Below are 26,918 nucleotides of genomic sequence, written 5' to 3'. Positions count from 1 at the left end.
TAAGAGCCCCTGTGCCCCCCCCGAGTAAGAGCCCCTGTGCCCCCCCCCCGAGTAAGAGCCCCTGTGCCCCCCCGAGTAAGAGCCCCCTGTGCCCCCCCCTGAGTAAGAGCCCCTGTGCCCCCCCGAGTAAGAGCCCCTGTGCCCCCCCCGAGTAAGAGCCCCTGTGCCCCCCCGAGTAAGAGCCCCTGTGCCCCCCCGAGTAAGAGCCCCTGTGCCCCCCCGAGTAAGAGCCCCTGTGCCCCCCCGAGTAAGAGCCCCTGTGCCCCCCCCCCGAGTAAGAACCCCTGTGCCCCCCCGAGTAAGAGCCCCTGCGCCCCCCCCGAGTAAGAACCCCTGTGCCCCCCCCGAGTAAGAGCCCCTGTGCCCTCCCAGAGTAAGAGCCCCTGTGCCCCCCCCGAGTAAGAGCCCCTGTGCCCCCCCGAGTAAGAGCCCCTGTGCCCCCCCGAGTAAGAGCCCCTGTGCCCCCCCGAGTAAGAGCCCCTGTGCCCCCCCGAGTAAGAGCCCCTGTGCCCCCCCCGAGTAAGAACCCCTGTGCCCCCCCGAGTAAGAGCCCCTGCGCCCCCCCCGAGTAAGAACCCCTGTGCCCCCCCCGAGTAAGAGCCCCTGTGCCCTCCCAGAGTAAGAGCCCCTGTGCCCCCCCGAGTAAGAGCCCCTGTGCCCCCCATAGTTGAGCTGCAGTCGCTGTTGAGGCTTTTTCTCCTCTTGTCCGGCTCTGGTCGCGAGGCCGTGTATTGTGGGGTTCTGGGGCCCCTCTTCTTATTCTGGGGCCCCTCTTCTTATTCTGGGGCCCCTCTTCTTATTCTGGGGCCCCTCTGCTTATTCTGGGGCCCCTCTTCTTATTCTGGGGCCCCTCTGCTTATTCTGGGGCCCCTCTTCTTATTCTGGGGCCCCGGTGGGGCGGATGCTCTGGTATTTCTCCTATGTCGGGGTCCTCGGTCTTCCCCGGGTGCAGCAGGCTCCGTCCCTGGGCGGCAGCAAGATGGGAGACTGCAGGTGAGGGACCCCGGGCCAGGAGCAGGCGGGGAGTGGTGGGGCCCCGGGCCAGGAGCAGGCGGGGAGTGGTGGGGCCCCGGGCCAGGAGCAGGCGGGGAGTGGTGGGGCCCCGGGCCAGGAGCAGGCGGGGAGTGGTGGGGCCCCGGGCCAGGAGCAGGCGGGGAGTGGTGGGGCCCTGAGCCAGGAGCAGGCGGGGAGTGGTGGGGCCCCGGACCAGGAGCAGGCGGGGAGTGGTGGGGCCCCGGACCAGGAGCAGGCGGGGAGTGGTGGGGCCCCGGACCAGGAGCAGGCGGGGAGTGGTGGGGCCCCGGACCAGGAGCAGGCGGGAAGTGGTGGGCCCTGGGCCAGGAGCAGGCGGGGAGTGGTGGGGCCCCGGACCAGGAGCAGGCGGGGAGTGGTGGGGCCCTGAGCCAGGAGCAGGCGGGGAGTGGTGGGGCCCCGGGCCAGGAGCAGGCGGGAAGTGGTGGGCCCTGGGCCAGGAGCAGGCCCTGAAACCACGTGGTTCTGTGTCTCTGTGCTGTCTCTGAGCTGAGGGTTCGGTTCTGTGTAGTTTCTGATGTTTCTCATAATTTGTGTTTTTCTCTTTAGTACTCGGACTTCTTTGAGATGATTGAGAAGATGCAGGTGAGGGGGGTCTCTGCTGTGTCTGGGGGGGTCTCTGCTGTGTCTGGGGGGGTCTCTTCTGTGTCTGGGAGTCTCTGCTGTGTCTGGGGGGTCTCTGCTGTGTCTGGGGGGGTCTCTGCTGTGTCTGGGGGAGTCTCTGCTGTGTCTGGGGGGTCTCTTCTGTGTCTGGGAGTCTCTGCTGTGTCTGGGGGGGTCTCTGCTGTGTCTGGGGGGGGTCTCTGCTGTGTCTGGGGGGGTCTCTGCTGTGTCTGGGGGGGTCTCTGCTGTGTCTGGGGGGGTCTCTTCTGTGTCTGGGAGTCTCTGCTGTGTCTGGGGGGGTCTCTGCTGTGTCTGGGGGAGTCTCTGCTGTGTCTGGGGGGGTCTCTTCTGTGTCTGGGAGTCTCTGCTGTGTCTGGGGGGGTCTCTGCTGTGTCTGGGGGGGGTCTCTGCTGTGTCTGGGGGAGTCTCTGCTGTGTCTGGGGGGGTCTCTTCTGTGTCTGGGAGTCTCTGCTGTGTCTGGGGGGGTCTCTGCTGTGTCTGGGGGAGTCTCTGCTGTGTCTGGGGGGGTCTCTGCTGTGTCTGGGAGTCTCTGCTGTGTCTGGGGGGGTCTCTGCTGTGTCTGGGGGAGTCTCTGCTGTGTCTGGGGGGGTCTCTGCTATGTCTGGGGGGTCTCTGCTGTGTCTGGGGGGGTCTCTGCTGTGTCTGGGGGAGTCTCTGCTGTGTCTGGGGGGGGTCTCTTCTGTGTCTGGGAGTCTCTGCTGTGTCTGGGGGAGTCTCTGCTGTGTCTGGGGGGGGGTCTCTGCTGTGTCTGGGAGTCTCTGCTGTGTCTGGGGGGGGGTCTCTGCTGTGTCTGGGGGGGTCTCTGCTGTGTCTGGGGGGGGTCTCTTCTGTGTCTGGGAGTCTCTGCTGTGTCTGGGAGTCTCTGCTGTGTCTGGGGGGGGGGTCTCTGCTGTGTCTGGGAGTCTCTGCTGTGTCTGGGGGGGTCTCTTCTGTGTCTGGGAGTCTGCTGTGTCTGGGGGGGTCTCTGCTATGTCTGGGGGGAGTCTCTGCTGTGTCTGGGGGGGTCTCTGCTGTGTCTGGGGGAGTCTCTGCTGTGTCTGGGGGGGGTCTCTTCTGTGTCTGGGAGTCTCTGCTGTGTCTGGGGGAGTCTCTGCTGTGTCTGGGGGGGGTCTCTGCTGTGTCTGGGAGTCTCTGCTGTGTCTGGGGGGGTCTCTGCTGTGTCTGGGGGAGTCTCTGCTGTGTCTGGGGGGGTCTCTTCTGTGTCTGGGAGTCTCTGCTGTGTCTGGGGGAGTCTCTGCTGTGTCTGGGGGGGTCTCTTCTGTGTCTGGGAGTCTCTGCTGTGTCTGGGGGGGTCTCTGCTGTGTCTGGGGGGAGTCTCTGCTGTGTCTGGGGGGGGGTCTCTGCTGTGTCTGGGGGTCTCTGCTGTGTCTGGGGGTCTCTGCTGTGTCTGGGGGTCTCTGCTGTGTCTGGGGGTCTCTGCTGTGTCTGGGGGTCTCTGCTGTGTCTGGGGGGAGTCTCTGCTGTGTCTGGGGGGAGTCTCTGCTGTGTCTGGGGGGAGTCTCTGCTGTGTCTGGGGGGAGTCTCTGCTGTGTCTGGGGGGGGGTCTCTGCTGTGTCTGGGGGTCTCTGCTGTGTCTGGGGGTCTCTGCTGTGTCTGGGGGTCTCTGCTGTGTCTGCTACTGTGCGATGTAGCAGACTTTGTTGTGTGATTTCTCTTTCAGGGCTGCAGAATGGATGAACAGAGATACTCACTGCCGCCCCCCCTAAAGGTATCAGAAGGCACCGTGACCGCTGCTCTGGGGGTGACTGGAGGATAAGACACGATGTAACAGCAGAATAGTGACCGCTGCTCTGGGGGTGACTGGAGGATAGTACACGATGTAACAGCAGAATAGTGACCGCAGCTCTGGAGGTGACCGGAGGATGAGACACGATGTAACAGCAGAATAGTGACCGCAGCTCTGGAGGTGACTGGAGGATAGGACACGATGTAACAGCAGAATAGTGACCGCAGCTCTGGGGGTGACTGGAGCAGATCAGTGGGTGGTGCTGTCCTGTGGCCCCCGCTGCCCTCTTTTGGGCCCCCATATGACGACGTCCTCTGTTGCAGACAGAAGAGGACTACATCCCGTACCCCAGCGTGCACGAGGTAAGCGCTGATCCGGGGGGCGCCGCTGATCTCTGCCCACCTGCTGGGTCCCATCTGCTCTCTGCCACAGGTGCTCGGGAGGCGCGGCCCCTTCCCCCTCATCCTTTTGCCTCAGTTTGGGGGATACTGGATTGAGGGAACCAATCACGACGTCTCGCTGCTTCCCGCTCCTGAGAACAGCCAATCAGCGAGCAGCAAAGTGAAGCTGGAGAGCAATCACACGGCGCGGCTGTACCGCAGGCACTTCCTGGGGAAGGTGAGCGTGCCGCCGTCTGTGGGGCCCTGCTGTCGGGTTGGTGTACTGCGGTGCACAGTAGCGCCCCTCCCCCCCATCCCCGGGTGGGGGAGGAGAACAGACGGAGGGCTGACTCAGGAGATAAGGCAAGGATGGCGGCCCCGGCATCTTCACCTATAGAAGTATCTCTGGGAACAGGGTGAGTTAGGGCTCCCCCTAGTGTTAGGGACAGGGAAGGAGCCCCTGGGTCCTGACAGTTGTTCCCTATTTTCCAGGAACACTTCAGCTATTACTCTCTGGATTCGGCTCTCGGGCATCTGGTTTTCTCTCTGAAGTATGATGTGATTGGAGATCAGGAGCACCTCCGTCTCCTGCTGCGGTGAGTGACCCCCACACTGGGGCCCGAGCAAGCGGGAAGGGTAGGGACCCCCACACTGGGGCCCGAGCAAGCGGGAAGGGTAGGGACCCCCACACTGGGGCCCGAGAAAGTGGGAAGGGTAGGGACCCCCACACCGGGGCCCGAGAAAGTGGGAAGGGTAGGGAGCCCCACACTGGGGCCCGAGCAAGCGGGAAGGGTAGGGACCCCCACACTGGGGCCCGAGCAAGCGGGAAGGGTAGGGACCCCCACACTGGGGCCCGAGCAAGCGGGAAGGGTAGGGACCCCCACACTGGGGCCCGAGAAAGTGGGAAGGGTAGGGACCCCCACACCGGGGCCCGAGAAAGTGGGAAGGGTAGGGACCCCCACACTGGGGCCCGAGCAAGCGGGAAGGGTAGGGACCCCCACACTGGGGCCCGAGCAAGCGGGAAGGGTAGGGACCCCCACACCGGGGCCCGAGAAAGTGGGAAGGGTAGGGACCCCCACACTGGGGCCCGAGCAAGCGGGAAGGGTAGGGACCCTGTTATGTTTGCTAATGACAGGTGTTATGAAGGCAATCCAGAAACACAGTGTGCCTAGCGATCAGAGCGCACACAGTGATCTGACAAATACCCAAAAATACAAGAACGAGCTCTGAGACGTGGAAACTCTGTAGACTGCACACCTGATCCTATCCTAAACACAACTAAAAGCGGCTGTGGATTGCGCCTAACAACTACCTAGGCAACTCGGCACAGCCTAAGAAACTAGCTAGCCTGAAGATAGAAAAATAGGCCTGACTTGCCCCAGAGAAATTCCCCAAAGGAAAAGGCAGCCCCCCACATATAATGACTGTGAGTAAGATGAAAAGACAAAACGTAGGGATGAAATAGATTCAGCAAAGTGGGGCCCGATATTCTAGGACAGAGCGAGGACAGTAAAGCGAACTTTGCAGTCTACAAAAAACCCTAAAGCAAAACCACGCAAAGGTGGCAAAAAAGACCCACCGTGCCGAACTAACGGCACGGCGGTACACCCTTTGCGTCTCAGAGCTTCCAGCAAAACAAAAGACAAGCTGGACAGAAAAAAAGCAACAAAAAAGCAAAAAGCACTTAGCTATAAAGAGCAGCAGGTCACAGGAACAATCAGGAGAAGCTCAGATCCAACACTGAAACATTGACAAGGAGCAAGGATAGCAGCAACAGGCGGAGTTAAGTAATGAAGCAGTTAACGAGCTCACCAGAACACCTGAGGGAGGAAGCTCAGAAGCTGCAGTACCACTTGTGACCACAGGAGTGAATTCAGCCACAGAATTCACAACAGGACCCCCACACCGAGGCCCGAGCATGTGGGGGATGTATCCCCTGATTTATTGAGGTGTGTAGCTCAGAACTGATGCAAAGTGTCAACCACCGAGCTCTCCGCAGACCCTGTACAGCATCGGCCCGGCTCCCTGCACCGCTCTGCCCACGACCCGGCTCCCTGCACCGCTGTGCCCCCGGCCCGGCTCCCTGCACCGCTTTGCCCCCGGCCCGGCTCCCTGCACCGCTCTGCCCCCGGCCCGGCTCCCTGCACCGCTCTGCCCCCGGCTCCCTGCACCCCTCTGCCCCCGGCCCCCTGCACCGCTCTGCCCCCGGCTCCCTGCACCGCTCTGCCCCCGGCTCCCTGCACCGCTCTGCCCCCGGCTCCCTGCACCGCTCTGCCCCCGGCTCCCTGCACCGCTCTGCCCCCGACTCCCTGCACCGCTCTGCCCCCGGCTCCCTGCACCGCTCTGCCCCGGCTCCCTGCACCGCTCTGCCCCCGGCCCGGCCCTCTGCACCGCTCTGCCCCCGGCTCCCTGCACCGCTCTGCCCCGGCTCCCTGCACCGCTCTGACCCCGGCCCGGCTCCCTGCACCGCTATGCCCCCGGCCCGGCTCCCTGCATCGCTCTGCCCCCGGCCCGGCCCCCTTCACCGCTCTGCCCCCGGCCCCCTGCACCGCTCTGCCCCCGGGCCCCTGCACCGCTCTGCCCCCGGCCCCCTGCACCGCTCTGCCCCCGGCCCCCTGCACCGCTCTGCCCCTGGCCCGGCTCCCTGCACCGCTCTGCCCCGGATCCCTGCACCGCTCTGCCCCGGCCCCCTGCACCGCTCTGCCCTTGGCCCGGCTCCCTGCACCGCTCTGCCCCGGATCCCTGCACCGCTCTGCCCCCGGCCCCCTGCTCCGCTCTGCCCCTGGCCCGGCCCCCTGCTCCGCTCTGCCCCTGGCCCGAATCCCTGCACCGCTCTGCCCCCGGCCCCCTGCACCGCTCTGCCCCTGGCCCGGCTCCCTGCACCGCTCTGCCCCGGATCCCTGCACCGCTCTGCCCCGGCTCCCTGCACCGCTCTGCCCCGGATCCCTGCACCGCTCTGTTCCGGCTCCCTGCACCGCACCTCTGGTATGGGAGGCTGCGGCACCGCTCAGTTTATTCCATCTTTTCTCCAGGACGAAGGCCCAGACGTTCCACGACGTGATCCCCATCTCCTGCCTCACCGAGTTCCCTAACGTGGTGCAGATGGCCAAGGTACGGAGTGGATCCCGCGGCCGCACCACATGGCGCCTGCTCTCTGCACCACATGGGGCCTGCTCTCTGCACTGTTTGGTGTCTCTTGGCCGCCATGTTTTCGGCGGTCCGCCCCTCCCCCACCAACATTTTGCTTTGTTTTCCAGCTGGTCTGTGAAGATGTGAATGTGGATCGATTTCATCCCGTCCTTTACCCAAAGGTGAGCGGTAACAGGATCCGCACCACGTGATCCTCCGCGATCCATTACACACCGCGCTCTGCTGCATGCGGGGTGAGTGATACAATGTATCCACCTGGCGGCTCGTCCTGACCTCTGACCTCTGCGCTCCTCAGGCCTCGCGGCTCATCGTCACCTTTGATGAACACGTCATCAGCAATAACTTCAAGTTTGGGGTCATTTACCAGAAAAGTGGGCAGGTGAGTGGCGGCCCCCGGGGAGCGGTGCCGCGGTGGGCGGGATCTTGGGACTCCAGGGGTCTCGCTCATGGTGGGGGGGAGGGGAGGGGAGGGGAGGGGGGGAGCCCTGTTTCTCCAGGGGGGGCGTCACTCTGTCCCTCTGGGGGGGGGCGTCGCTCTGCTTCTCCTGGGGGGGCGTCGCTCTGTTTCTCGGGGGGGGGGGGGAGGCGTCGCTCTGTTTCTCGGGGGGGGCGTCGCTCTGTTTCTCGGGGGGGGGGGGGGGACGTCGCTCTGCTTCTCCTGGGGGGGGGGGGCGTCACTCTGTCCCTCTGGGGGGGGCGTCGCTCTGCTTCTCCTTGGGGGGGGGGGGGTGTCACTGTCCCTCTGGGGGGGGGGGCGTTGCTCTGCTTCTCCTGGGGGGGGCGTCACTCTGTTTCTCGGGGGGGGGGGTCGCTCTGCGTCTCCTGGGGGGGGGGGGGCGGGCGTCACTCTCCCTCTGGGGGGGGGGGCGTCACTCTGTTTCTCGGGGGGGGGGGGCGTCGCTCTGCTTCTCCTGGGGGGGGGGGGGCGGGCGTCACTCTGTCCCTCTGGGGGGGGGGCGCGTCGCTCTGCTTCTCCTGGGGGGGCGTCACTCTGTCCCTCTGGGGGGGGGCGCGTCGCTCTGCTTCTCCTGGGGGGGGGGGCATCACTCTGTCCCTCTGGGGGGGCGTCGCTCTGCTTCTCGGGGAGGGGGGGGGTCGCTCTGCTTCTCCTGGGGGGGGCGTCACTCTGTCCCTCTGGGGGGGCGTCGCTCTGCTTCTCGGGGAGGGGGGGGGGGTCGCTCTGCTTCTCCTGGGGGGGGCGTCACTCTGTCCCTCTGGGGGGGGGCGTCGCTCTGCTTCTCCTGGGGGGGCACGTCGCTCTGTTTCTCGGGGGGGGCGTCGCTCTGCTTCTCCTGGGGGGCGTCACTCTGTTTCTCGGGGGGGCGTCGCTCTGCTTCTCCTGGGGGGGGGGGGGGGGGGGCGTCACTCTGTCCCTCTGGGGGGGGCGTCGCTCTGCTTCTCCTGGGGGGCGTCGCTCTGTTTCTCGGGGGAGAGTCGCTCTGTTTCTCAGGGGGGGGCGTCGCTCTGTTTCTCGGGGGGAGCGTCGCTCTGTTTCTCGGGGGGGCGTCGCTCTGTTTCTCGGGGGGAGCGTCGCTCTGTTTCTCGGGGGGGGGGGGGGCGTCGCTCTGTTTCTCGGGGGGGGGGGGCGTCGCTCTGTTTCTCGGGGGGGGGGCGTCGCTCTGTTTCTCGGGGGGGGCGTCGCTCTGTTTCTCGGGGGGGGCGTCGCTCTGTTTCTCGGGGGGGCGTCGCTCTGTTTCTCGGGGGGGGCGTCGCTCTGTTTCTCGGGGGGGCGTCGCTCTGTTTCTCAGGGGGGGCGTCGCTCTGTTTCTCGGGGGCGTCGCTCTGTTTCTCGGGGGCGTCGCTCTGTTTCTCGGGGGAGCGTCGCTCTGTTTCTCGGGGGGGGGGGGGGCGTCGCTCTGTTTCTCGGGGGGGGGGCGTCGCTCTGTTTCTCGGGGGGGGGCGTCGCTCTGTTTCTCGGGGGGAGCGTCGCTCTGTTTCTCGGGGGGGGCGTCGCTCTGTTTCTCGGGGGGGGCGTCGCTCTGTTTCTCGGGGGGGCGTCGCTCTGTTTCTCAGGGGGGGCGTCGCTCTGTTTCTCAGGGGGGGCGTCGCTCTGTTTCTCGGGGGCGTCGCTCTGTTTCTCGGGGGCGTCGCTCTGTTTCTCGGGGGAGCGTCGCTCTGTTTCTCGGGGGGGGGGGGGGCGTCGCTCTGTTTCTCGGGGGGGGGGGGGGGCGTCGCTCTGTTTCTCGGGGAGCGTCGTCCTGTTTCTTGGGGAGAGTCGCTCTGTTTCTTCGGAGGGGGCGTCGCTCTGTTTCTCGGGGGGGCGTCGCTCTGTCTCTTGGGGGGGCGTCGCTCTGTTTCTCGGGGGGGGGCGTCGCTCTGTTTCTCGGGGGAGCGTCGCTCTGTTTCTCGGGGGGAGCGTCGCTCTGTTTCTCGGGGGGAGCGTCGCTCTGTCCCTCTGGGGGGGCGTCGCTCTGCTTCTCGGGGGGGGTCGCTCTGCTTCTCCTGGGGGGGGCGTCACTCTGTCCCTCTGGGGGTGGGGGGGGCGTCGCTCTGCTTCTCCTGGGGGGCCACGTTGCTCTGTTTCTCGGGGGGGGCGTCGCTCTGCTTCTCCTGGGGGGCGTCACTCTGTTTCTCGGGGGGGCGTCGCTCTGTTTCTCGGGGGAGCGTCGCTCTGTTTCTCAGGGGGGGGCGTCGCTCTGTTTCTCGGGGGCGTCGCTCTGTTTCTCGGGGGCGTCGCTCTGTTTCTCGGGGGAGCGTCGCTCTGTTTCTCGGGGAGCGTCGTCCTGTTTCTTGGGGAGAGTCGCTCTGTTTCTTTGGGGGGGGCGTCGCTCTGTTTCTCGGGGGGGCGTCGCTCTGTCTCTTGGGGGGGCGTCGCTCTGTTTCTCGGGGGGGGGGGCGTCGCTCTGTTTCTCGGGGGAGCGTCGCTCTGTTTCTCGGGGGGAGCGTCGCTCTGTTTCTCGGGGGGAGCGTTGCTCTGTCCCTCTGGGGGGCGTCGCTCTGCTTCTCGGGGGGGGTCGCTCTGCTTCTCCTGGGGGGGGCGTCACTCTGTCCCTCTGGGGGTGGGGGGGGCGTCGCTCTGCTTCTCCTGGGGGGCCACGTCGCTCTGTTTCTCGGGGGGGGGCGTCGCTCTGCTTCTCCTGGGGGGCGTCACTCTGTTTCTCGGGGGGGCGTCGCTCTGTTTCTCGGGGGAGCGTCGCTCTGTTTCTCAGGGGGGGGCGTCGCTCTGTTTCTCGGGGGCGTCGCTCTGTTTCTCGGGGGAGCGTCGCTCTGTTTCTCGGGGGGGGGCGTCGCTCTGTTTCTCGGGGAGCGTCGTCCTGTTTCTTGGGGAGAGTCGCTCTGTTTCTTCGGGGGGGGGGCGTCGCTCTGCTTCTCGGGGGGGGGGCGTCGCTCTGTTTCTCGGGGGGGCGTCGCTCTGTTTCTCGGGGGGGCGTCGCTCTGTCTCTTGGGGGGGCGTCGCTCTGTTTCTCGTGGGGGGGCGTCGCTCTGTTTCTCGGGGGAGCGTCGCTCTGTTTCTCGGGGGGAGCGTCGCTCTGTTTCTCGGGGGGGGGGGGGGGCGTCGCTCTGTTTCTCGGGGGGGCGTCGCTCTGTTTCTCGGGGGGGGGGGCGTCGCTCTGTTTCTCGGGGGAGCGTCGCTCTGTTTCTCGGGGGAGCGTCGCTCTGTTTCTCGGGGGGGGGGGCGTCGCTCTGTTTCTCGGGGGGGGGCGTCGCTCTGTTTCTCGGGGGGGGCGTCGCTCTGTTTCTCGGGGGGGCGTCGCTCTGTTTCTCGGGGGGGCGTCGCTCTGTTTCTCGGGGGGGGCGTCGCTCTGTTTCTCGGGGGGGCGTCGCTCTGTTTCTCAGGGGGGGCGTCGCTCTGTTTCTCAGGGGGGGCGTCGCTCTGTTTCTCGGGGGCGTCGCTCTGTTTCTCGGGGGCGTCGCTCTGTTTCTCGGGGGAGCGTCGCTCTGTTTCTCGGGGGGGGGGGGGGGGCGTCGCTCTGTTTCTCGGGGAGCGTCGTCCTGTTTCTTGGGGAGAGTCGCTCTGTTTCTTCGGAGGGGGCGTCGCTCTGTTTCTCGGGGGGGCGTCGCTCTGTTTCTCGGGGAGCGTCGTCCTGTTTCTTGGGGAGAGTCGCTCTGTTTCTTTGGGGGGGGCGTCGCTCTGTTTCTCGGGGGGGCGTCGCTCTGTCTCTTGGGGGGGCGTCGCTCTGTTTCTCGGGGGGGGGGCGTCGCTCTGTTTCTCGGGGGAGCGTCGCTCTGTTTCTCGGGGGGAGCGTCGCTCTGTTTCTCGGGGGGAGCGTCGCTCTGTCCCTCTGGGGGGGCGTCGCTCTGCTTCTCGGGGGGGGTCGCTCTGCTTCTCCTGGGGGGGGCGTCACTCTGTCCCTCTGGGGGTGGGGGGGGCGTCGCTCTGCTTCTCCTGGGGGGCCACGTTGCTCTGTTTCTCGGGGGGGGCGTCGCTCTGCTTCTCCTGGGGGGCGTCACTCTGTTTCTCGGGGGGGCGTCGCTCTGTTTCTCGGGGGAGCGTCGCTCTGTTTCTCAGGGGGGGGCGTCGCTCTGTTTCTCGGGGGCGTCGCTCTGTTTCTCGGGGGCGTCGCTCTGTTTCTCGGGGGAGCGTCGCTCTGTTTCTCGGGGAGCGTCGTCCTGTTTCTTGGGGAGAGTCGCTCTGTTTCTTTGGGGGGGGCGTCGCTCTGTTTCTCGGGGGGGCGTCGCTCTGTCTCTTGGGGGGGCGTCGCTCTGTTTCTCGGGGGGGGGGGCGTCGCTCTGTTTCTCGGGGGAGCGTCGCTCTGTTTCTCGGGGGGAGCGTCGCTCTGTTTCTCGGGGGGAGCGTTGCTCTGTCCCTCTGGGGGGCGTCGCTCTGCTTCTCGGGGGGGGTCGCTCTGCTTCTCCTGGGGGGGGCGTCACTCTGTCCCTCTGGGGGTGGGGGGGGCGTCGCTCTGCTTCTCCTGGGGGGCCACGTCGCTCTGTTTCTCGGGGGGGGCGTCGCTCTGCTTCTCCTGGGGGGCGTCACTCTGTTTCTCGGGGGGGCGTCGCTCTGTTTCTCGGGGGAGCGTCGCTCTGTTTCTCAGGGGGGGGCGTCGCTCTGTTTCTCGGGGGCGTCGCTCTGTTTCTCGGGGGAGCGTCGCTCTGTTTCTCGGGGGGGGGCGTCGCTCTGTTTCTCGGGGAGCGTCGTCCTGTTTCTTGGGGAGAGTCGCTCTGTTTCTTCGGGGGGGGGCGTCGCTCTGCTTCTCGGGGGGGGGGGCGTCGCTCTGTTTCTCGGGGGGGCGTCGCTCTGTTTCTCGGGGGGGCGTCGCTCTGTCTCTTGGGGGGGCGTCGCTCTGTTTCTCGTGGGGGGGCGTCGCTCTGTTTCTCGGGGGGGGCGTCGCTCTGTTTCTCGGGGGGAGCGTCGCTCTGTTTCTCGGGGGGGGGGGGGGGCGTCGCTCTGTTTCTCGGGGGGGCGTCGCTCTGTTTCTCGGGGGGGGGGGCGTCGCTCTGTTTCTCGGGGGAGCGTCGCTCTGTTTCTCGGGGGAGCGTCGCTCTGTTTCTCGGGGGGGGGGGGGGTCGCTCTGTTTCTCGGGGGGGGGCGTCGCTCTGTTTCTCGGGGGGGGGCGTCGCTCTGTTTCTCGGGGGGAGCGTCGCTCTGTTTCTCGGGGGGGCGTCGCTCTGTTTCTCGGGGGGGGCGTCGCTCTGTTTCTCGGGGGGGCGTCGCTCTGTTTCTCAGGGGGGGCGTCGCTCTGTTTCTCAGGGGGGGCGTCGCTCTGTTTCTCGGGGGCGTCGCTCTGTTTCTCGGGGGCGTCGCTCTGTTTCTCGGGGGAGCGTCGCTCTGTTTCTCGGGGGGGGGGGGGGGCGTCGCTCTGTTTCTCGGGGAGCGTCGTCCTGTTTCTTGGGGAGAGTCGCTCTGTTTCTTCGGAGGGGGCGTCGCTCTGTTTCTCGGGGGGGCGTCGCTCTGTCTCTTGGGGGGGCGTCGCTCTGTTTCTCGGGGGGGGGCGTCGCTCTGTTTCTCGGGGGAGCGTCGCTCTGTTTCTCGGGGGGAGCGTCGCTCTGTTTCTCGGGGGGAGCGTCGCTCTGTCCCTCTGGGGGGGCGTCGCTCTGCTTCTCGGGGGGGGTCGCTCTGCTTCTCCTGGGGGGGGCGTCACTCTGTCCCTCTGGGGGTGGGGGGGGCGTCGCTCTGCTTCTCCTGGGGGGCCACGTTGCTCTGTTTCTCGGGGGGGGCGTCGCTCTGCTTCTCCTGGGGGGCGTCACTCTGTTTCTCGGGGGGGCGTCGCTCTGTTTCTCGGGGGAGCGTCGCTCTGTTTCTCAGGGGGGGGCGTCGCTCTGTTTCTCGGGGGCGTCGCTCTGTTTCTCGGGGGCGTCGCTCTGTTTCTCGGGGGAGCGTCGCTCTGTTTCTCGGGGAGCGTCGTCCTGTTTCTTGGGGAGAGTCGCTCTGTTTCTTTGGGGGGGGCGTCGCTCTGTTTCTCGGGGGGGCGTCGCTCTGTCTCTTGGGGGGGCGTCGCTCTGTTTCTCGGGGGGGGGGGGCGTCGCTCTGTTTCTCGGGGGAGCGTCGCTCTGTTTCTCGGGGGGAGCGTCGCTCTGTTTCTCGGGGGGAGCGTTGCTCTGTCCCTCTGGGGGGCGTCGCTCTGCTTCTCGGGGGGGGTCGCTCTGCTTCTCCTGGGGGGGGCGTCACTCTGTCCCTCTGGGGGTGGGGGGGGCGTCGCTCTGCTTCTCCTGGGGGGCCACGTCGCTCTGTTTCTCGGGGGGGGCGTCGCTCTGCTTCTCCTGGGGGGCGTCACTCTGTTTCTCGGGGGGGCGTCGCTCTGTTTCTCGGGGGAGCGTCGCTCTGTTTCTCAGGGGGGGGGCGTCGCTCTGTTTCTCGGGGGCGTCGCTCTGTTTCTCGGGGGAGCGTCGCTCTGTTTCTCGGGGGGGGGCGTCGCTCTGTTTCTCGGGGAGCGTCGTCCTGTTTCTTGGGGAGAGTCGCTCTGTTTCTTCGGGGGGGGGGCGTCGCTCTGCTTCTCGGGGGGGGGGCGTCGCTCTGTTTCTCGGGGGGGCGTCGCTCTGTTTCTCGGGGGGGCGTCGCTCTGTCTCTTGGGGGGGCGTCGCTCTGTTTCTCGTGGGGGGGCGTCGCTCTGTTTCTCGGGGGAGCGTCGCTCTGTTTCTCGGGGGGAGCGTCGCTCTGTTTCTCGGGGGGGGGGGGGGGGGGGCGTCGCTCTGTTTCTCGGGGGGGGCGTCGCTCTGTTTCTCGGGGGGGGGGGCGTCGCTCTGTTTCTCGGGGGAGCGTCGCTCTGTTTCTCGGGGGAGCGTCGCTCTGTTTCTCGGGGGGGGGGGCGTCGCTCTGTTTCTCGGGGGCGTCGCTCTGTTTCTCGGGGGGGGCGTCGCTCTGTTTCTCGGGGAGCGTCGCTCTGTTTCTTTAGGGGGGGCGTTGCTCTGTTTCTCGGGGGAGCGTCGCTCTGTTTCTCGGGGGAGCGTCGCTCTGTTTCTCGGGGGGGGGGGGGGCGTCGCTCTGTTTCTCCGGGGCGTCGCTCTGTTTCTCGGGGGAGCGTCTCTCTATTTCTCGGGGGCGTCGCTCTGTTTTTCGGGGGGAGCGTCGCTCTGTTTCTCGGGGGAGCGTCTCTCTGTTTCTCGGGGGCGTCGCTCTGTTTTTCGGGGGGGCGTCGCTCTGTTTCTCGTGGAGCGTCGCTCTGTTTCTTTGGGGGGGGCGTTGCTCTGTTTCTCGGGGGCGTCGCCCTGTTTCTCGGGGGAGCGTCGCTCTGTTTCTCGGGGGAGCGTCGCTCTGTTTCTCGGGGGGGCGTCGCTCTATTTCTCGGGGGGAGCGTCGCTCTGTTTCTCGGGGGCGTCGCTCTGTTTCTCGGGGGAGCGTCTCTCTGTTTCTCGGGGGTGTCGCTCTGTTTTTCGGGGGGAGTGTCGCTCTGTTTCTTCGGGGGGAGTGTCGCTCTGTTTCTCGGGGGAGCGTCGCTCTGTTTCTTCGGGGGGAGCGTCGCTCTGTTTCTTCGGGGGGAGCGTCGCTCTGTTTCTCGGGGGGGGCGTCGCTCTGTTTCTCGGGGGCGTCGCTCTGTTACTTCTGGGGGCGTGTCGCTCTGTTTCTTCGGGGGCGTCGCTCTGTTTCTCGGGGGCGTCGCTCTGTTTCTCGGGGGAGCGTCGCTCTGTTTCTCGGGGGGGGGGGGGGGGGGGGCGTCGCTCTGTTTCTCGGGGAGCGTCGTCCTGTTTCTTGGGGAGAGTCGCTCTGTTTCTTCGGAGGGGGCGTCGCTCTGTTTCTCGGGGGGGCGTCGCTCTGTCTCTTGGGGGGGCGTCGCTCTGTTTCTCGGGGGGGGGCGTCGCTCTGTTTCTCGGGGGAGCGTCGCTCTGTTTCTCGGGGGGAGCGTCGCTCTGTTTCTCGGGGGGAGCGTCGCTCTGTCCCTCTGGGGGGGCGTCGCTCTGCTTCTCGGGGGGGGTCGCTCTGCTTCTCCTGGGGGGGGCGTCACTCTGTCCCTCTGGGGGTGGGGGGGGCGTCGCTCTGCTTCTCCTGGGGGGCCACGTTGCTCTGTTTCTCGGGGGGGGCGTCGCTCTGCTTCTCCTGGGGGGCGTCACTCTGTTTCTCGGGGGGGCGTCGCTCTGTTTCTCGGGGGAGCGTCGCTCTGTTTCTCAGGGGGGGGCGTCGCTCTGTTTCTCGGGGGCGTCGCTCTGTTTCTCGGGGGCGTCGCTCTGTTTCTCGGGGGAGCGTCGCTCTGTTTCTCGGGGAGCGTCGTCCTGTTTCTTGGGGAGAGTCGCTCTGTTTCTTTGGGGGGGGCGTCGCTCTGTTTCTCGGGGGGGCGTCGCTCTGTCTCTTGGGGGGGCGTCGCTCTGTTTCTCGGGGGGGGGGGGCGTCGCTCTGTTTCTCGGGGGAGCGTCGCTCTGTTTCTCGGGGGGAGCGTCGCTCTGTTTCTCGGGGGGAGCGTTGCTCTGTCCCTCTGGGGGGCGTCGCTCTGCTTCTCGGGGGGGGTCGCTCTGCTTCTCCTGGGGGGGGCGTCACTCTGTCCCTCTGGGGGTGGGGGGGGCGTCGCTCTGCTTCTCCTGGGGGGCCACGTCGCTCTGTTTCTCGGGGGGGGCGTCGCTCTGCTTCTCCTGGGGGGCGTCACTCTGTTTCTCGGGGGGGCGTCGCTCTGTTTCTCGGGGGAGCGTCGCTCTGTTTCTCAGGGGGGGGCGTCGCTCTGTTTCTCGGGGGCGTCGCTCTGTTTCTCGGGGGAGCGTCGCTCTGTTTCTCGGGGGGGGGGCGTCGCTCTGTTTCTCGGGGAGCGTCGTCCTGTTTCTTGGGGAGAGTCGCTCTGTTTCTTCGGGGGGGGGCGTCGCTCTGCTTCTCGGGGGGGGGGCGTCGCTCTGTTTCTCGGGGGGGCGTCGCTCTGTTTCTCGGGGGGGCGTCGCTCTGTCTCTTGGGGGGGCGTCGCTCTGTTTCTCGTGGGGGGGCGTCGCTCTGTTTCTCGGGGGAGCGTCGCTCTGTTTCTCGGGGGGAGCGTCGCTCTGTTTCTCGGGGGGGGGGGGGGGCGTCGCTCTGTTTCTCGGGGGGGGCGTCGCTCTGTTTCTCGGGGGGGGGGGGCGTCGCTCTGTTTCTCGGGGGAGCGTCGCTCTGTTTCTCGGGGGAGCGTCGCTCTGTTTCTCGGGGGGGGGGGGCGTCGCTCTGTTTCTCGGGGGGGGGGGCGTCGCTCTGTTTCTCGGGGGGGGGGCGTCGCTCTGTTTCTCGGGGGGAGCGTCGCTCTGTTTCTCGGGGGGGCGTCGCTCTGTTTCTCGGGGGGGGCGTCGCTCTGTTTCTCGGGGGGGCGTCGCTCTGTTTCTCAGGGGGGGCGTCGCTCTGTTTCTCAGGGGGGGCGTCGCTCTGTTTCTCGGGGGCGTCGCTCTGTTTCTCGGGGGAGCGTCGCTCTGTTTCTCGGGGGGGGGGGGGGGCGTCGCTCTGTTTCTCGGGGAGCGTCGTCCTGTTTCTTGGGGAGAGTCGCTCTGTTTCTTCGGAGGGGGCGTCGCTCTGTTTCTCGGGGGGGCGTCGCTCTGTCTCTTGGGGGGGCGTCGCTCTGTTTCTCGGGGGGGGCGTCGCTCTGTTTCTCGGGGGAGCGTCGCTCTGTTTCTCGGGGGGAGCGTCGCTCTGTTTCTCGGGGGGAGCGTCGCTCTGTCCCTCTGGGGGGGGCGTCGCTCTGCTTCTCGGGGGGGGTCGCTCTGCTTCTCCTGGGGGGGGCGTCACTCTGTCCCTCTGGGGGTGGGGGGGGCGTCGCTCTGTCTCTTGGGGGGGCGTCGCTCTGTTTCTCGGGGGAGCGTCGCTCTGTTTCTCGGGGGAGCGTCGCTCTGTTTCTCGGGGGGGGGGGGCGTCGCTCTGTTTCTCGGGGGGGGGCGTCGCTCTGTTTCTCGGGGGGAGCGTCGCTCTGTTTCTCGGGGGGGGCGTCGCTCTGTTTCTCGGGGGGGGCGTCGCTCTGTTTCTCGGGGGGGGCGTCGCTCTGTTTCTCAGGGGGGGCGTCGCTCTGTTTCTCAGGGGGGGGCGTCGCTCTGTTTCTCGGGGGCGTCGCTCTGTTTCTCGGGGGCGTCGCTCTGTTTCTCGGGGGAGCGTCGCTCTGTTTCTCGGGGGGGGGGGGGGGGCGTCGCTCTGTTTCTCGGGGAGCGTCGTCCTGTTTCTTGGGGAGAGTCGCTCTGTTTCTTCGGAGGGGGCGTCGCTCTGTTTCTCGGGGGGGCGTCGCTCTGTCTCTTGGGGGGGCGTCGCTCTGTCTCTTGGGGGGGCGTCGCTCTGTTTCTCGGGGGGGGGCGTCGCTCTGTTTCTCGGGGGAGCGTCGCTCTGTTTCTCGGGGGGGAGCGTCGCTCTGTTTCTCGGGGGGAGCGTCGCTCTGTCCCTCTGGGGGGGCGTCGCTCTGCTTCTCGGGGGGGGTCGCTCTGCTTCTCCTGGGGGGGGCGTCACTCTGTCCCTCTGGGGGTGGGGGGGGCGTCGCTCTGCTTCTCCTGGGGGGCCACGTTGCTCTGTTTCTCGGGGGGGGCGTCGCTCTGCTTCTCCTGGGGGGCGTCACTCTGTTTCTCGGGGGGGGCGTCGCTCTGTTTCTCGGGGGAGCGTCGCTCTGTTTCTCAGGGGGGGGCGTCGCTCTGTTTCTCGGGGGCGTCGCTCTGTTTCTCGGGGGCGTCGCTCTGTTTCTCGGGGGAGCGTCGCTCTGTTTCTCGGGGAGCGTCGTCCTGTTTCTTGGGGAGAGTCGCTCTGTTTCTTTGGGGGGGGCGTCGCTCTGTTTCTCGGGGGGGCGTCGCTCTGTCTCTTGGGGGGGCGTCGCTCTGTTTCTCGGGGGGGGGGGCGTCGCTCTGTTTCTCGGGGGAGCGTCGCTCTGTTTCTCAGGGGGAGCGTCGCTCTGTTTCTCGGGGGGAGCGTTGCTCTGTCCCTCTGGGGGGCGTCGCTCTGCTTCTCGGGGGGGGTCGCTCTGCTTCTCCTGGGGGGGGCGTCACTCTGTCCCTCTGGGGGTGGGGGGGGCGTCGCTCTGCTTCTCCTGGGGGGCCACGTCGCTCTGTTTCTCGGGGGGGGCGTCGCTCTGCTTCTCCTGGGGGGCGTCACTCTGTTTCTCGGGGGGGCGTCGCTCTGTTTCTCGGGGGAGCGTCGCTCTGTTTCTCAGGGGGGGGCGTCGCTCTGTTTCTCGGGGGCGTCGCTCTGTTTCTCGGGGGAGCGTCGCTCTGTTTCTCGGGGGGGGGGCGTCGCTCTGTTTCTCGGGGAGCGTCGTCCTGTTTCTTGGGGAGAGTCGCTCTGTTTCTTCGGGGGGGGGGGCGTCGCTCTGCTTCTCGGGGGGGGGCGTCGCTCTGTTTCTCGGGGGGGGCGTCGCTCTGTTTCTCGGGGGGGCGTCGCTCTGTCTCTTGGGGGGGCGTCGCTCTGTTTCTCGTGGGGGGGCGTCGCTCTGTTTCTCGGGGGAGCGTCGCTCTGTTTCTCGGGGGGAGCGTCGCTCTGTTTCTCGGGGGGGGGGGGGGGGGCGTCGCTCTGTTTCTCGGGGGGGCGTCGCTCTGTTTCTCGGGGGGGGGGGCGTCGCTCTGTTTCTCGGGGGAGCGTCGCTCTGTTTCTCGGGGGGGGGGGGCGTCGCTCTGTTTCTCGGGGGCGTCGCTCTGTTTTTCGGGGGGAGCGTCGCTCTGTTTCTCGGGGGAGCGTCTCTCTGTTTCTCGGGGGCGTCGCTCTGTTTTTCGGGGGGGGCGTCGCTCTGTTTCTCGTGGAGCGTCGCTCTGTTTCTTTGGGGGGGGCGTTGCTCTGTTTCTCGGGGGCGTCGCCCTGTTTCTCGGGGGAGCGTCGCTCTGTTTCTCGGGGGAGCGTCGCTCTGTTTCTCGGGGGGGCGTCGCTCTATTTCTCGGGGGGAGCGTCGCTCTGTTTCTCGGGGGCGTCGCTCTGTTTCTCGGGGGAGCGTCTCTCTGTTTCTCGGGGGTGTCGCTCTGTTTTTCGGGGGGAGTGTCGCTCTGTTTCTTCGGGGGGAGTGTCGCTCTGTTTCTCGGGGGAGCGTCGCTCTGTTTCTTCGGGGGGGAGCGTCGCTCTGTTTCTTCGGGGGGGAGCGTCGCTCTGTTTCTCGGGGGGGGCGTCGCTCTGTTTCTCGGGGGCGTCGCTCTGTTACTTCTGGGGGCGTGTCGCTCTGTTTCTTCGGGGGGGAGCGTCGCTCTGTTTCTCGGGGACGTCGCTCTGTTTCTCGGGGGAGAGTCGCTCTGTTTCTCGGGGGGAGCGTCGCTCTGTTTCTCGGGGGGGCGTCGCTCTGTTTCTCGGGGGGAGCGTCGCTCTGTTTCTCGGGGGGGGGGGCGTCGCTCTGTTTCTCGGGGGGGGGGGGCGTCGCTCTGTTTCTCGGGGGGGGGCGTCGCTCTGTTTCTCGGGGGGGGCGTCGCTCTGTTTCTCGGGGGGGGGCGTCGCTCTGTTTCTCGGGGGGGGGCGTCGCTCTGTTTCTCGGGGGGGCGTCGCTCTGTTTCTCGGGGGGGGCGTCGCTCTGTTTCTCAGGGGGGGCGTCGCTCTGTTTCTCGGGGGCGTCGCTCTGTTTCTCGGGGGCGTCGCTCTGTTTCTCGGGGGAGCGTCGCTCTGTTTCTCGGGGGGGGGGGGGGGGCGTCGCTCTGTTTCTCGGGGGGGGGGCGTCGCTCTGTTTCTCGGGGGGGGGCGTCGCTCTGTTTCTCGGGGGGAGCGTCGCTCTGTTTCTCGGGGGGGCGTCGCTCTGTTTCTCGGGGGGGGGCGTCGCTCTGTTTCTCGGGGGGGGCGTCGCTCTGTTTCTCAGGGGGGCGTCGCTCTGTTTCTCAGGGGGGGCGTCGCTCTGTTTCTCGGGGGCGTCGCTCTGTTTCTCGGGGGCGTCGCTCTGTTTCTCGGGGGAGCGTCGCTCTGTTTCTCGGGGGGCGGGGGGGGGGGGGCGTCGCTCTGTTTCTCGGGGAGCGTCGTCCTGTTTCTTGGGGAGAGTCGCTCTGTTTCTTCGGAGGGGGCGTCGCTCTGTTTCTCGGGGGGGCGTCGCTCTGTCTCTTGGGGGGGCGTCGCTCTGTTTCTCGGGGGGGGGCGTCGCTCTGTTTCTCGGGGGAGCGTCGCTCTGTTTCTCGGGGGGAGCGTCGCTCTGTTTCTCGGGGGGGAGCGTCGCTCTGTCCCTCTGGGGGGGCGTCGCTCTGCTTCTCGGGGGGGGTCGCTCTGCTTCTCCTGGGGGGGGGCGTCACTCTGTCCCTCTGGGGGTGGGGGGGGGGCGTCGCTCTGCTTCTCCTGGGGGGCCACGTTGCTCTGTTTCTCGGGGGGGGGCGTCGCTCTGCTTCTCCTGGGGGGCGTCACTCTGTTTCTCGGGGGGGCGTCGCTCTGTTTCTCGGGGGAGCGTCGCTCTGTTTCTCAGGGGGGGGCGTCGCTCTGTTTCTCGGGGGCGTCGCTCTGTTTCTCGGGGGCGTCGCTCTGTTTCTCGGGGGAGCGTCGCTCTGTTTCTCGGGGAGCGTCGTCCTGTTTCTTGGGGAGAGTCGCTCTGTTTCTTTGGGGGGGGCGTCGCTCTGTTTCTCGGGGGGGGCGTCGCTCTGTCTCTTGGGGGGGCGTCGCTCTGTTTCTCGGGGGGGGGGGGCGTCGCTCTGTTTCTCGGGGGAGCGTCGCTCTGTTTCTCGGGGGGAGCGTCGCTCTGTTTCTCGGGGGGAGCGTTGCTCTGTCCCTCTGGGGGGCGTCGCTCTGCTTCTCGGGGGGGGTCGCTCTGCTTCTCCTGGGGGGGGCGTCACTCTGTCCCTCTGGGGGTGGGGGGGGCGTCGCTCTGCTTCTCCTGGGGGGCCACGTCGCTCTGTTTCTCGGGGGGGGGCGTCGCTCTGCTTCTCCTGGGGGGCGTCACTCTGTTTCTCGGGGGGGCGTCGCTCTGTTTCTCGGGGGAGCGTCGCTCTGTTTCTCAGGGGGGGGCGTCGCTCTGTTTCTCGGGGGCGTCGCTCTGTTTCTCGGGGGAGCGTCGCTCTGTTTCTCGGGGGGGGGCGTCGCTCTGTTTCTCGGGGAGCGTCGTCCTGTTTCTTGGGGAGAGTCGCTCTGTTTCTTCGGGGGGGGGCGTCGCTCTGCTTCTCGGGGGGGGGCGTCGCTCTGTTTCTCGGGGGGGCGTCGCTCTGTTTCTCGGGGGGGCGTCGCTCTGTCTCTTGGGGGGGCGTCGCTCTGTTTCTCGTGGGGGGGCGTCGCTCTGTTTCTCGGGGGAGCGTCGCTCTGTTTCTCGGGGGGAGCGTCGCTCTGTTTCTCGGGGGGGGGGGGGGGCGTCGCTCTGTTTCTCGGGGGGGGCGTCGCTCTGTTTCTCGGGGGGGGGGGGGGCGTCGCTCTGTTTCTCGGGGGAGCGTCGCTCTGTTTCTCGGGGGAGCGTCGCTCTGTTTCTCGGGGGGGGGGGGGCGTCGCTCTGTTTCTCGGGGGGGGGGGCGTCGCTCTGTTTCTCGGGGGGGGGCGTCGCTCTGTTTCTCGGGGGAGCGTCGCTCTGTTTCTCGGGGGGGCGTCGCTCTGTTTCTCGGGGGGGGGCGTCGCTCTGTTTCTCGGGTGGGGCGTCGCTCTGTTTCTCAGGGGGGGCGTCGCTCTGTTTCTCAGGGGGGGCTCGCTCTGTTTCTCGGGGCGTCGCTCTGTTTCTCGGGGAGCGTCGCTCTGTTTCTCGGGGGGGGGGGGGGGGGGCGTCGCTCTGTTTCTCGGGGGAGCGTCGTCCTGTTTCTTGGGGAGAGTCGCTCTGTTTCTTCGGAGGGGGGCGTCGCTCTGTTTCTCGGGGGGGCGTCGCTCTGTCTCTTGGGGGGCGTCGCTCTGTTTCTCGGGGGGGGCGTCGCTCTGTTTCTCGGGGGAGCGTCGCTCTGTTTCTCGGGGGGAGCGTCGCTCTGTTTCTCGGGGGGAGCGTCGCTCTGTCCCTCTGGGGGGGCGTCGCTCTGCTTCTCGGGGGGGGTCGCTCTGCTTCTCCTGGGGGGGGGCGTCACTCTGTCCCTCTGGGGGTGGGGGGGGGCGTCGCTCTGTCTCTTGGGGGGCGTCGCTCTGTTTCTCGGGGGAGCGTCGCTCTGTTTCTCGGGGGAGCGTCGCTCTGTTTCTCGGGGGGGGGGCGTCGCTCTGTTTCTCGGGGGGGGGGCGTCGCTCTGTTTCTCGGGGGGGGGCGTCGCTCTGTTTCTCGGGGGGGCGTCGCTCTGTTTCTCGGGGGAGCGTCGCTCTGTTTCTCGGGGGGGGGGGGGGGGCGTCGCTCTGTTTCTCGGGGGGGGGCGTCGCTGTTTCTCGGGGGGGGCGTCGCTCTGTTTCTCGGGGGGGGGCGTCGCTCTGTTTCTCGGGGGGGCGTCGCTCTGTTTCTCGGGGGGGGGCGTCGCTCTGTTTCTCGGGGGGGCGTCGCTCTGTTTCTCAGGGGGGGCGTCGCTCTGTTTCTCAGGGGGGGCGTCGCTCTGTTTCTCGGGGGCGTCGCTCTGTTTCTCGGGGGCGTCGCTCTGTTTCTCGGGGGAGCGTCGCTCTGTTTCTCGGGGGGGGGGGGGGGCGTCGCTCTGTTTCTCGGGGAGCGTCGTCCTGTTTCTTGGGGAGAGTCGCTTTGTTTCTTCGGAGGGGGCGTCGCTCTGTTTCTCGGGGGGGCGTCGCTCTGTTCTCTTGGGGGGGCGTCGCTCTGTTTCTCGGGGGGGGGGCGTCGCTCTGTTTCTCGGGGGAGCGTCGCTCTGTTTCTCGGGGGGGAGCGTCGCTCTGTTTCTCGGGGGGAGCGTCGCTCTGTCCCTCTGGGGGGGCGTCGCTCTGCTTCTCGGGGGGGGTCGCTCTGCTTCTCCTGGGGGGGGCGTCACTCTGTCCCTCTGGGGGTGGGGGGGGGCGTCGCTCTGCTTCTCCTGGGGGGCCACGTTGCTCTGTTTCTCGGGGGGGGCGTCGCTCTGCTTCTCCTGGGGGGCGTCACTCTGTTTCTCGGGGGGGCGTCGCTCTGTTTCTCGGGGGGAGCGTCGCTCTGTTTCTCAGGGGGGGGCGTCGCTCTGTTTCTCGGGGGCGTCGCTCTGTTTCTCGGGGGCGTCGCTCTGTTTCTCGGGGGAGCGTCGCTCTGTTTCTCGGGGAGCGTCGTCCTGTTTCTTGGGGAGAGTCGCTCTGTTCTTTGGGGGGGGCGTCGCTCTGTTTCTCGGGGGGGGCGTCGCTCTGTCTCTTGGGGGGGCGTCGCTCTGTTTCTCGGGGGGGGGGGCGTCGCTCTGTTTCTCGGGGGAGCGTCGCTCTGTTTCTCGGGGGGGAGCGTCGCTCTGTTTCTCGGGGGGGAGCGTTGCTCTGTCCCTCTGGGGGGCGTCGCTCTGCTTCTCGGGGGGGGTCGCTCTGCTTCTCCTGGGGGGGGGCGTCACTCTGTCCCTCTGGGGGTGGGGGGGGCGTCGCTCTGCTTCTCCTGGGGGGCCACGTCGCTCTGTTTCTCGGGGGGGGGCGTCGCTCTGCTTCTCCTGGGGGGCGTCACTCTGTTTCTCGGGGGGGCGTCGCTCTGTTTCTCGGGGGAGCGTCGCTCTGTTTCTCAGGGGGGGGCGTCGCTCTGTTTCTCGGGGGCGTCGCTCTGTTTCTCGGGGGAGCGTCGCTCTGTTTCTCGGGGGTGGGGGGCGTCGCTCTGTTTCTCGGGGAGCGTCGTCCTGTTTCTTGGGGAGAGTCGCTCTGTTTCTTCGGGGGGGGGGCGTCGCCTCTGCTTCTCGGGGGGGGGCGTCGCTCTGTTTCTCGGGGGGGCGTCGCTCTGTTTCTCGGGGGGGCGTCGCTCTGTCTCTTGGGGGGGCGTCGCTCTGTTTCTCGTGGGGGGGCGTCGCTCTGTTTCTCGGGGGGGAGCGTCGCTCTGTTTCTCGGGGGGAGCGTCGCTCTGTTTCTCGGGGGGGGGGGGGGGGCGTCGCTCTGTTTCTCGGGGGGGCGTCGCTCTGTTTCTCGGGGGGGGGGGCGTTCGCTCTGTTTCTCGGGGGAGCGTCGCTCTGTTTCTCGGGGGGAGCGTCGCTCTGTTTCTCGGGGGGGGGGGGCGTCGCTCTGTTTCTCGGGGGCGTCGCTCTGTTTTCTCGGGGGGGGCGTCGCTCTGTTTCTCGGGGAGCGTCGCTCTGTTTCTTTAGGGGGGGCGTTGCTCTGTTTCTCGGGGGAGCGTCGCTCTGTTTCTCGGGGGAGCGTCGCTCTGTTTCTCGGGGGGGGGGGGGGGGGCGTCGCTCTGTTTCTCCGGGGCGTCGCTCTGTTTCTCGGGGGAGCGTCTCTCTATTTCTCGGGGGCGTCGCTCTGTTTTTCGGGGGGAGCGTCGCTCTGTTTCTCGGGGGAGCGTCTCTCTGTTTCTCGGGGGCGTCGCTCTGTTTTTCGGGGGGGGCGTCGCTCTGTTTCTCGTGGAGCGTCGCTCTGTTTCTTTGGGGGGGGCGTTGCTCTGTTTCTCGGGGGCGTCGCCCTGTTTCTCGGGGGAGCGTCGCTCTGTTTCTCGGGGGGAGCGTCGCTCTGTTTCTCGGGGGGCGTCGCTCTATTTCTCGGGGGGAGCGTCGCTCTGTTTCTCGGGGGCGTCGCTCTGTTTCTCGGGGGAGCGTCTCTCTGTTTCTCGGGGGTGTCGCTCTGTTTTTCGGGGGGGAGTGTCGCTCTGTTTCTTCGGGGGGGAGTGTCGCTCTGTTTCTCGGGGGAGCGTCGCTCTGTTTCTTCGGGGGGAGCGTCGCTCTGTTTCTTCGGGGGGAGCGTCGCTCTGTTTCTCGGGGGGGGCGTCGCTCTGTTTCTCGGGGGCGTCGCTCTGTTACTTCTGGGGGCGTGTCGCTCTGTTTCTTCGGGGGGAGCGTCGCTCTGTTTCTCGGGGACGTCGCTCTGTTTCTCGGGGGAGAGTCGCTCTGTTTCTCGGGGGGAGCGTCGCTCTGTTTCTCGGGGGGGGCGTCGCTCTGTTTCTCGGGGGGGAGCGTCGCTCTGTTTCTCGGGGGGGGGGGCGTCGCTCTGTTTCTCGGGGGGGGGGGGGCGTCGCTCTGTTTCTCGGGGGGGGGGCGTCGCTCTGTTTCTCGGGGGGGGCGTCGCTCTGTTTCTCGGGGGGGGGCGTCGCTCTGTTTCTCGGGGGGGGCGTCGCTCTGTTTCTCGGGGGGGCGTCGCTCTGTTTCTCGGGGGGGGGCGTCGCTCTGTTTCTCAGGGGGGGCGTCGCTCTGTTTCTCGGGGCGTCGCTCTGTTTCTCGGGGGCGTCGCTCTGTTTCTCGGGGGAGCGTCGCTCTGTTTCTCGGGGGGGGGGGGGGCGTCGCTCTGTTTCTCGGGGGGGGGGCGTCGCTCTGTTTCTCGGGGGGGGGCGTCGCTCTGTTTCTCGGGGGGAGCGTCGCTCTGTTTCTCGGGGGGGCGTCGCTCTGTTTCTCGGGGGGGGGCGTCGCTCTGTTTCTCGGGGGGGCGTCGCTCTGTTTCTCAGGGGGGGCGTCGCTCTGTTTCTCAGGGGGGGCGTCGCTCTGTTTCTCGGGGGCGTCGCTCTGTTTCTCGGGGGCGTCGCTCTGTTTCTCGGGGGAGCGTCGCTCTGTTTCTCGGGGGGGGGGGGGGGGGCGTCGCTCTGTTTCTCGGGGAGCGTCGTCCTGTTTCTTGGGGAGAGTCGCTCTGTTTCTTCGGAGGGGGCGTCGCTCTGTTTCTCGGGGGGGGCGTCGCTCTGTCTCTTGGGGGGGCGTCGCTCTGTTTCTCGGGGGGGGCGTCGCTCTGTTTCTCGGGGGAGCGTCGCTCTGTTTCTCGGGGGGAGCGTCGCTCTGTTTCTCGGGGGGGAGCGTCGCTCTGTCCCTCTGGGGGGGCGTCGCTCTGCTTCTCGGGGGGGGTCGCTCTGCTTCTCCTGGGGGGGGGGCGTCACTCTGTCCCTCTGGGGGTGGGGGGGGCGTCGCTCTGCTTCTCCTGGGGGGCCACGTTGCTCTGTTTCTCGGGGGGGCGTCGCTCTGTTTCTCGGGGGGAGCGTCGCTCTGTTTCTCAGGGGGGGGCGTCGCTCTGTTTCTCGGGGGCGTCGCTCTGTTTCTCGGGGGCGTCGCTCTGTTTCTCGGGGGAGCGTCGCTCTGTTTCTCGGGGAGCGTCGTCCTGTTTCTGGGGAGAGTCGCTCTGTTTCTTTGGGGGGGGCGTCGCTCTGTTTCTCGGGGGGGCGTCGCTCTGTCTCTTGGGGGGGCGTCGCTCTGTTTTCTCGGGGGGGGGGGGGCGTCGCTCTGTTTCTCGGGGGGGAGCGTCGCTCTGTTTCTCGGGGGGAGCGTCGCTCTGTTTCTCGGGGGGAGCGTTGCTCTGTCCCTCTGGGGGCGTCGCTCTGCTTCTCGGGGGGGGTCGCTCTGCTTCTCCTGGGGGGGGGCGTCACTCTGTCCCTCTGGGGGTGGGGGGGGGCGTCGCTCTGCTTCTCCTGGGGGGCTACGTCGCTCTGTTTCCTCGGGGGGGGGCGTCGCTCTGCTTCTCCTGGGGGGGCGTCACTCTGTTTCTCGGGGGGGGCGTCGCTCTGTTTCTCGGGGAGAGCGTCGCTCTGTTCTCAGGGGGGGGCGTCGCTCTGTTTCTCGGGGGCGTCGCTCTGTTTCTCGGGGGAGCGTCGCTCTGTTTCTCGGGGGGGGGGCGTCGCTCTGTTTCTCGGGGAGCGTCGTCCTGTTTCTTGGGGAGAGTCGCTCTGTTTCTTCGGGGGGGGGGCGTCGCTCTGCTTCTCGGGGGGGGGGGCGTCGCTCTGTTTCTCGGGGGGGCGTCGCTCTGTTTCTCGGGGGGGGCGTCGCTCTGTCTCTTGGGGGGGCGTCGCTCTGTTTCTCGTGGGGGGGGCGTCGCTCTGTTTCTCGGGGGGAGCGTCGCTCTGTTTCTCGGGGGGAGCGTCGCTCTGTTTCTCGGGGGGGGGGGGGGCGTCGCTCTGTTT

General features: G+C 67.4%; 1 protein-coding gene across 10 annotated transcripts in view; it reads left to right on the top strand.

The window, feature by feature from the left end:
• Nucleotides 1-26,918, top strand: part of RAP1GAP (RAP1 GTPase activating protein) — a 135,837-nt gene that overhangs the window by 84,413 nt on the left and 24,506 nt on the right. For all 10 annotated transcript variants that reach the window (XR_011315491.1, XR_011315490.1, XR_011315489.1 and 7 more), the window contains 8 exons: nucleotides 1,582-1,617; nucleotides 3,317-3,364; nucleotides 3,706-3,744; nucleotides 3,815-4,000; nucleotides 4,255-4,358; nucleotides 6,795-6,873; nucleotides 7,020-7,073; nucleotides 7,208-7,291. Coding sequence is in view for 6 of the 10 variants with exons in the window: in XM_069741644.1 (XP_069597745.1) it covers nucleotides 1,582-1,617; nucleotides 3,317-3,364; nucleotides 3,706-3,744; nucleotides 3,815-4,000; nucleotides 4,255-4,358; nucleotides 6,795-6,873; nucleotides 7,020-7,073; nucleotides 7,208-7,291 (630 nt within the window). In the remaining 4 variants the exon portion in view is untranslated. The remainder of the gene's footprint in view (nucleotides 1-1,581; nucleotides 1,618-3,316; nucleotides 3,365-3,705; nucleotides 3,745-3,814; nucleotides 4,001-4,254; nucleotides 4,359-6,794; nucleotides 6,874-7,019; nucleotides 7,074-7,207; nucleotides 7,292-26,918) is intronic.

This window comes from Ranitomeya imitator, chromosome 10 (assembly GCF_032444005.1).
Source record: "Ranitomeya imitator isolate aRanImi1 chromosome 10, aRanImi1.pri, whole genome shotgun sequence".
NCBI lineage: Eukaryota > Metazoa > Chordata > Amphibia > Anura > Dendrobatidae > Ranitomeya > Ranitomeya imitator.
This window is presented reverse-complemented; position numbering and strand designations above follow the sequence as displayed.